The sequence below is a fragment of the Chenopodium quinoa genome, unplaced genomic scaffold, assembly GCF_001683475.1.
Source record: "Chenopodium quinoa cultivar QQ74 unplaced genomic scaffold, ASM168347v1, whole genome shotgun sequence".
NCBI lineage: Eukaryota > Viridiplantae > Streptophyta > Magnoliopsida > Caryophyllales > Amaranthaceae > Chenopodium > Chenopodium quinoa.
Genome location: NW_018744239.1, coordinates 9129395 through 9137650, shown reverse-complemented (window position 1 = coordinate 9137650; position 8256 = coordinate 9129395). Strand labels below are relative to the sequence as shown.

The window sequence follows — 8256 nt, the reverse complement described above, 5'->3', positions numbered from 1 at the left end:
TCCTTTTTCCTTTTTTTAGCATACAAATTTCCATTTTCATCTTATTTCACTAAAAAAAGAGTCTTTAACCTATATCATTATAAATCCCACTTCTCAAAATTCTCATCTTTTTCTGATTCAGATAATAAACCATCATTAGTCCATAATTTTTTTTATCTTTATTCACAGAAATCACAAGATGTTAATGAGATCCAGAAGAAAAAGTAATGCACAATGGAAGCAACATGCTTCAACAGTTGAATTTGAACTTATTTAATTGTGAACACACCCATAATACTTATTTAATTGTGAACAAGAAGCCCCCCACCAACAATAATAAATGCAAGCTAAACTTATTTAATTGTGAACACACCCATAATACTGAAAGCTTTTTGTTTACGTTCCTTCTCAGCAATAACAGCAAGCAGATCAAGCTCATCTTCCAGCCTAAATGGGTCATTAATCTTTGAGAAAACCTCAGCGGTCTAGATCTTATCTTTCTACAAAATAGCAAATATTTATTTCACTTAGTATTCTCAAATTTATCAAATTAAGAATAGCTATAGATGATTTGAAAAGGATTTTGACCTTTATATAGCCAGCAGGGGGATTTTGCCAAAAGAAGCATAAATAGAAACTTCCAAGCCATTGATCTTTCTACCAAGCCAAATAATATAGTATTTCGTATAGAATAAACCAACAATTGATCTTTCTACCAAGCCAAATAGAAAAATTACCCAAAACGTCGAAAAATTCTTCAAACCCAGATTAAATTTGACTACTTTGAATGGTGTACACTCATCACAGCCTTTAATGGTTGGTGATTTTTTTGGTTAGAAGATCAAGAAGCATGCAGAAAGCAAAGTTACAATCACAACTACAGAGACAGATAAAGCAGGTAAGGTTCTTGCATCTAATGGTTCGAAGACCGTTTTAATAGTGTCTGGATAAATCACCGACGAAGGACAACCACCGTAACCAATAGTCATCTAAGGAGAAGGGAAAAACGATCCTCGGGAAACTCTCATGACCTCTCCCTGCCTCATTCTCGGTATTAATCAACGATAAACCCTAGATTATGAAACTGATATTCGCTGATTAATAAACATCTCACCTCAAAAGCTCCTTCAATAGAGGAGAGAAAGCTCACAAAGTCACAAGCCTTTTCAATGGAGAATTCAAATTACTTCAGTGGAGGAGAGATTGAGAGATAGGGCACAAAGCATATTTATTCACCTTAACTCTCATACATCATCATTGCATTATATTAAACAAATTTTATAAATCACCTTGGTGCTCAGTTATCTGAAAGAAAATCATTAGAAAAATATTCATCTAAGGATTTGTAAATTTTTTTTTTAGCATGCAGATCATCAGCCACATCCAAGAAAATAGTGGAAATTCCAATCTTTTGAGATACCCCAATAGATTTAATAACATTTACAGTACTAAAAATATATTTATTATAGCTCGTATTTGACTATTATAAGCCATTTTGTCACCATATACAGAAAGTCTTAAGGTAAAGCTAATTTTAATTATCGATCGATAAAGTATGAGTAATCGTTTCCCCAATTTCTCACTAATACTCACATCCAAATAAAGAAACTCAAATCTTATCCCTAAATCAGTGTAAGAAAAGGGCTTAAATATAAGAGGGGAGCTGAGGGTGTTCGCCTTCCAGGCTTCGAACCTGGTTGCCGATAGCCATTTTCTGGAATTCATCTCTCTCCTACTACCTCTTCTCAATTTGTCCTTTAAACCCACCTCTTGTCTTCACTTCCTAAACATATGGAAACCAGAAATCAGCACAATTACTAGCAAATTTTAGTAGGCAGTGTCACTTAAATGGCGTAATCATGTATGAGCAAGCTCCCAACATGCCAGAAAGTCACATTAATATGCAGCTATAACTTCCATACCATCAAGAGAAAAAGTGTTGACTCCTCTGTCATACTCAGCCCTTTATTGGAAAGAGCATGAAAATTAACTCTTTCTTTCTTTTCCTTTATATCTTTGGTAGAAGAAAAGTGACATATTTGCGGAAGAGTTAAAATATAAAATGTGGGCTACGAGAATTACTTAGTATAGTATAGCATAATAAAAAAGGAGCTTTAAACAGGCAGCATCATCATTCTAATTCTCACAATTGCTCTTTTTTATCATCATTGTTTTTTTTTTGTTTTTTTTTTTTTACTTTTTCTTTTGAACGATTCATCATTTCATATGCTCATATGTAGTATTAAAGCATGATAGTATATAAAAATATAATTAAGACATTTTATGCACCAATACAATTATATATATATAAGGATTCCAATGGACATCAAAGAGTGAAATAAGCAGATCCATAACAAAGTCCATAGATGCAAAAAGTTACGTATATGGTGGCAACATCAGTTATTGATGGCTTTAGGTCTAGGCCAATCCAAAACCCAACATGGCTTTATCATACATGTTTTCTTTTGCTTATAGATCTTACAAAATATTAGAGAGACTCGATCAAAATTTAACATGGATAATTAAGAAATCAAAAGCATAAGAAACTCCAATCAAATCTTTTCTTATGAAACATGGAGAATCAAGTAGTCAAGTCAAATACAACAATGAGTGGAGTAGGAAATAAGATATCATTGTTTACAAAAACTAACAACTAGATTATTCATATTTCCCAACTATTTTTATGCTCTTTTTCTTTCTTTATTTCTTTATATAATTTATAACACTATGATTATGCATTTTCATAATCCTCCCTAAATAGCTCAATATTCATCATTAAAAATGACCGTGTATACCCTCACTAGACGAAAAAGGTAATTTGGCACCGGTTCAAACCCCCCCTAAGGCACCGGTTTTGAACCGTTGGGGATTTGAGGGGTGCCAAATCCTCAAAAATTTGGCACCGGTTCAAAACCGGTGCCAACTTCAAACGCGGGAATTTTTTTTTATTATCAATACTATTGGCACCGGTTTTAGGAAAGAACCGGTGCGAATAACCCCCTTTTAGGCACCGGTTCTTGCCTAAAACCGGTGCCAATAGTCTCAAAAAATATTTTAAAAACTTTTGGCACCGGTTCTGGTAAAAACCGGTGCCAAAATTTTAAATTTTTTTTTTTTTTTTTGCGTTTTTTTCACTTAAATTGATATATAAACATTAACATATATATAAAGTTACATTTTTTCTGTTAACTTTCAAAACAAAATAAGAAAACAACACCTTGAATTAAGAAATACTCCAACAGCAGCTAGCAAACGTTCAATGAGCTGAGCTTGCTTTTGCCTCCTTACGGTTTCCCTCAACAATACTCTGAAACTCTTTCTCACTTGCAGCAACTAGACTCTTGACAGTATCAAAGGCGGTCAGCCAAATATTGCAACCAGAAAATGTTTGTCAGATCTATCTTTGAATGAACCACATTGATTTATGCATTTCACATCTAAAGTTTAAAGCATCTTCTTTCTGCCTATTGTTCAAATGGTCACATTGAAGGAGTAGCCAAGAATCGAGCATGCTCAGGTGCTCTACATACTTCACATGTTCACAAAGATACCAGGATGATCAAAGTGCATATTAATCTCACTCGTCTATACTATGCAAAAGGTTTGTAGAGTAAGTGTATTAAGAAATTAAATATTCACCCAAAAAAATAGGCTTTTGTATACATGCACCACACAAAAATAAGTTACAAATTTCAAAATGTGGAGATCTTCACAGAATGAATAATTTTTAACAGGCTTATACTTCCAATGAAAAGAAATTATTTGTAAGAACCTATTGGTTATCACACAACCAGGCCAAATTTAGCCCTCGAATTTGACAAGCTAGACATCCACAGACCACAGCTCCACACCTAACTACACTATTATGAAGAACAAACAAGAAAGGAGGCAAAGAATTATTTATAAGGCTAGCAAACTAACCTTTACTGAATTACCAACAAGATCTGTTATTATCTGTCGGAATCGCCCAGGGTCTCCAACCAGAATCTCAGGTACCTTATTGGATACATATATCGCCAACTGCCGACAATGAATAAGGAAATAAAAATTAGGACTCAATTACACTCACAAATTTGGATAAAAAATTAACTTCTACATGATTAAGTAATTGATCATACTTCAATTTCTTTTTCCCGAGAATAGAGAAACAACATTGTCTAGGATATTACGCAAATCAAAGGGCACTGCCTCAAGCTCAAGCCGGCCTGATTCTATCTTGGCCTGATCAAGAACCTCATTAATAATGGAAATGAGATCCTTTCCGCTGGCATGAGCTGTCTGGGCATAATCAAGTTGATCAGCATCCAGATCAGTATCCATCAACATTTGTAGCATACCTAAAACAAAGGCCAAAATTCAGATCCAACATAGATAGCAAAAACTAATCAAATACAGAATATACTCTATGTCAAATTCCTTCTTACCTAAAACACCGTTCATGGGCGTTCTAATTTGTTGCTATATATAGTTCAAAGTAAAAGAGGCAACAAGGTTCAAAGGAAAAACTTATTACCCCATAGTTGCTGTTATGCGTTGCTCTGGAGTGGCATCTGGTGGAAGCTCATGGTCATAGACAGCAAAAGTAAGTACTACTCCCAGGTGATTAGATTTAAGTAGCTTAAATGGAGAAGTCAAGACACCCTTTCCAGTTGCCCTGGCTCGCAAAATATTGTCACGGTCTTCCTGCATATATAAAAATTTACCTTAATTTATTTGTAGTGGCTGAAGTAGAAACTACAATTATATCAGATATAGATAATAGATGTCATTAAAGAGTCCCTATTCTGTTTTAAGTTTTTAATTGCTGATGAGAGATACGGACACTTCAAATCCTGATCATTTCAGTCAGGGGATTAAAGTGCCAGACTGATTGTAGGCCCTATTCTTTACAACTTACAATAATTCATGTCTGATAGTTTAATATGGACTGATGGTTCAAATAAGCTCAGATAATATATTAACTAGAATAAGAATAGCTTCATATCAAATCCAATAAGCTTAGATAGATACAATTCTGATAAATGAAAGGTTTCAGGAAAGAAAAGCTTGAGCCAAGCGTGAAAAATGGAAACGATAAGCTTCCAAACGCTTTCAACATATATACGATGAACTGAATTGGAAAAAAGTTGATTACAGATATGTATCCATAAATAATTAAAGAGAGAGTCATATTAATTACAGATAAATATCCATACATAATCAAAAGGAGACTCAGGAGAGATTCCTCAAAAAATATATTTCACTCCAGCAAAGTTGCTCGTCACAAATAGAATTTAGAACAGGAATTTCTAACTTGACTCATTAAATTACATTTACAGATTTCACAATACACACTATACTGCCGGGAATGACATTAATAGAGATAGAAATTCATCAAACATGTTACCTTATAAATAAAGAACCCTAAATAATTGAAGAACATACCTTTCCAGACATCCTGTCTATAGAGACAATATGAGCTACTGTTCTTTGACAGAATATAATAGGTGCATATTCATCTTGAATGGGTGCAGGATCCATCTTTGCAGGATCAAAATCTTGTACAAGATTCTGATCCCCGTGCTCCATCTTCTTTATAGTCCATCCCTGACGCTTTTCAAATTTCTCCCTCTCAGAGTGAGTAACATTCAATGCATAGGCAACACCACTGGTGAGTGGCCTCTCAAAAGCAGTTCTGTCAGTATATTCTTCAAATGTATTCTGCAGAACCAATAGTATAAAAAAGATACCTACTTAGCAATCATCTCCCCAGAAGGAAAAAGGCTCTTGCAACAGAAGGAAAAAGATGCCCAGAAAAAGCAATCAGTTTAACAGCAGGTGTAAAATGAAACTCACAAACATTTGTATTGTATTCTGGTTGGATTACACTAGTAAATAAAAATAATTAAGCTGTTATAAACTTATTGTTGTCATATAGTTTTATCATATTATTGCTAAATATATTCTAGCTGTGCAAAGTTCAGACTGTTACCATCAGCAGGCTCTATTGATAATAGATTTGCAATATGTGACGCCGAGGCATCCAATCCCTCAAGATCGTCTTGGTTATCCTCTGAAATCTCCGTTACATCAAACCCTATTATACAGAGAAGGAACTTAGATAAGCTTTCCTCACAAAAGAAAAATACTAAAAAAACAAAAGCAAATTATAAGTCATATAGGCAAATCATAAAATGAATTTAATATAATTTTCAAACACATTTAGAAGATTAGCCTCAAGGAAGTAGCAAATAACAGCAGAATTTACTTCGTTTTCAATATCTTCAACCTCAACTTTAGCTAAATTATCGTATTCTGTGTTCTCAGATATTTTATGCAAATTGACATCTAAATTTTATAGAAAAATTGTATAAACCATTTTAACAAGAACAATAATCAAGTCCTTTACTTTCTTACCTCGGCTTGAGTAACAATCGCTCCACAAACAACATATTCACATTTTAAGACCTGGAAGGATCAATTCATCACCTATCATTTTTACAATATAACTTTGAGCAGCAATTCTGTATAGAGCAATAATACAGCTAGGATGGGAAAATGAGCAAAGTGCAATTAAGGGGAATGAATTTATGAAAGCAAAAGAAAAGGTAATACTTTTTTGAAGTCCAAAATTGTCAACAGGGTACAAAATGCATATAGGCTAAATTCATTTATTTTACACACATTTTATCATCCTATTCTTTCCATAGTTGTAGTCTTGTAGAGAGAGTACATAACAGCAAATTCAGGAAGGATATTAAAAAAGTGAAGTTGTATCATGAGTTTTCAGTGAAAGACAGAAAGAGCCAACTGGTCTAAATACTTACAAGCTTCTCCATTCAATCGAGTGGCAGCTTTGGGCATTAACAATCAATCACCACAACTACAAATTCACAAAATAATGAAGAGCAAGTTATAGTGATTACCAAATTTTACAACCAAAAGACCTTGAGCAAATATAGATTACCATAAAATAATTGAAGGTAAATGATATAATTCTATCAAAGTCAGTAGGCACCATCAATAACTTGAATGAGTACCTGCTGAAGGTGTCCAATCAACAAGATCATAGTATAGCTGCATAATTTGACAGTGCAAGCCACACCTTGATACTTTTATCTTTTTAAGTAACATAGCTCGATTTTTTACGACAACAATGTCTCTTACATACAATCCACTCTAGATTCATAAACATTTGACATCAAATATCATTTCAAAATCTGTTGCTCATCATTAAAAATTAAACTGTTGTCTAATAAAAATACAAATATATTTTCTTAGCTATTTACTGTCCCGTTATTCTTCCACCTTCTCTAAATGTTCTTTTCTAATTTTCTTCATGAAACTAGAAATTAATCTATTCCAAGTAAAGGACATACCAATAATAAGAGGGAAAACATCAACAATATAAACCCATCACAAAAATTTATAGAAAAATTGTTTATGTCGTTCAGAACATTCAGGATCAGTCAATTTGAGCCTGTGGAAACATGCATTTCCGGTATATAAAGAGAATTCTTAACGCCGCCCCTGGTAAACAATCTTTGGTATATAGGATTTCTGACTCTTGCGTAATCAAAATACTTGACCAGAAACATTTCTCCCATCCATTAATATAAGATTATGATAGATTAATAATACAAAATAAGGAAAAAAAATGCAGGAATAAAGAAGAGAAGAGGAGCAAAACCAGGAAAAAAACCCAGAAACCCTAACCTCGAATTTCTGATTGTTGGTTCGAAATTGATTCGAATTTGTTGTTGTTGAACACGCACACACATCGAATTGATTCAAATAGACGCACCCAGAAACCCTAACCTCCAATATTGTAGAAAGAGAGAAAGAGAAGGAGAAGGAGATCGAAAGAGAGAAGAAAGGAAAGGAAAAGTGACGGTTATGGAGAATGAGATCGAAGGAGAGAGACGGAGTGTTAGGAAAGCTCAGAAGCCCCTTCAATGGAGAAATTCGAGTACGCTACAATGAAGGAGAGACAGAGAGGCAGATTAGATGAGAGCGAAGAGGAAAGAGCAAGGAAATGAATTGAAGAAGAAGACGCGCCTTAAACCGGGTTCTTTTTTTTTAAATGGCACCGGTTCAAACCGGTACTAATTACTATAGTTGGCACCGGTTTAAGGAGAACCGGTGCCAACTCTATTGCTTTTTTGTTTTTTGTTTTTTTTTTTTTTTTTAAAAGGTTGGCACCGATTTTGGTTGGAACCGATGCCAACGTCCTATTTTCTAATCCCGCCCATTTCTTTTGGCACCGATTTTCAAGAACCGGTGCTAAAGGGGGGGTGC

The 8256-nt window shown here is 34.1% G+C and overlaps 1 protein-coding gene across 3 annotated transcripts; it reads right to left on the bottom strand.

The window, feature by feature from the left end:
• Positions 1-3137: 3137 nt before the first annotated feature.
• Positions 3138-8032, bottom strand: LOC110694466 (histidine kinase 2-like). Of its 3 annotated transcripts, XR_002505872.1 has the most exons (9): positions 7675-8032; positions 6786-6841; positions 6376-6426; positions 5951-6055; positions 5404-5679; positions 4493-4662; positions 4098-4316; positions 3901-3999; positions 3140-3312 (listed from the first exon to the last, which is right to left on the bottom strand). XR_002505872.1 is itself a non-coding variant. In XM_021871637.1 (8 exons), exons 4-7 carry the CDS (start codon positions 5951-5953, stop codon positions 4289-4291), a joined length of 477 nt encoding a protein of 158 aa, XP_021727329.1. In that variant the 5' UTR covers positions 5954-6055; positions 6376-6426; positions 6786-6841; positions 7675-8029; the 3' UTR covers positions 3138-3999; positions 4098-4288. The 3 variants fall into 3 exon arrangements, 2 of the variants coding, with proteins under 2 accessions (XP_021727329.1, XP_021727330.1); XM_021871637.1 differs by having other exon boundaries at positions 3138-3999; positions 7675-8029; XM_021871638.1 differs by having other exon boundaries at positions 3138-3999; positions 6376-6841; positions 7675-8029.
• Positions 8033-8256: the final 224 nt, after the last annotated feature.

What these genes read in the sequence shown, in the direction of transcription:
- LOC110694466 (XM_021871638.1), bottom strand. An exon ending in TAGACAGGATGTCTGGAAAG is followed by an intron (nt 4,663 to 5,403) that starts GTATGTTCTTCA and finishes TTATATATGCAG; the next exon opens with GAAGACCGTGACAATATTTT. An exon ending in CGCATAACAGCAACTATGGG is followed by an intron (nt 4,317 to 4,492) that starts GTAATAAGTTTT and finishes CCTTTGTTTTAG; the next exon opens with GTATGCTACAAATGTTGATG.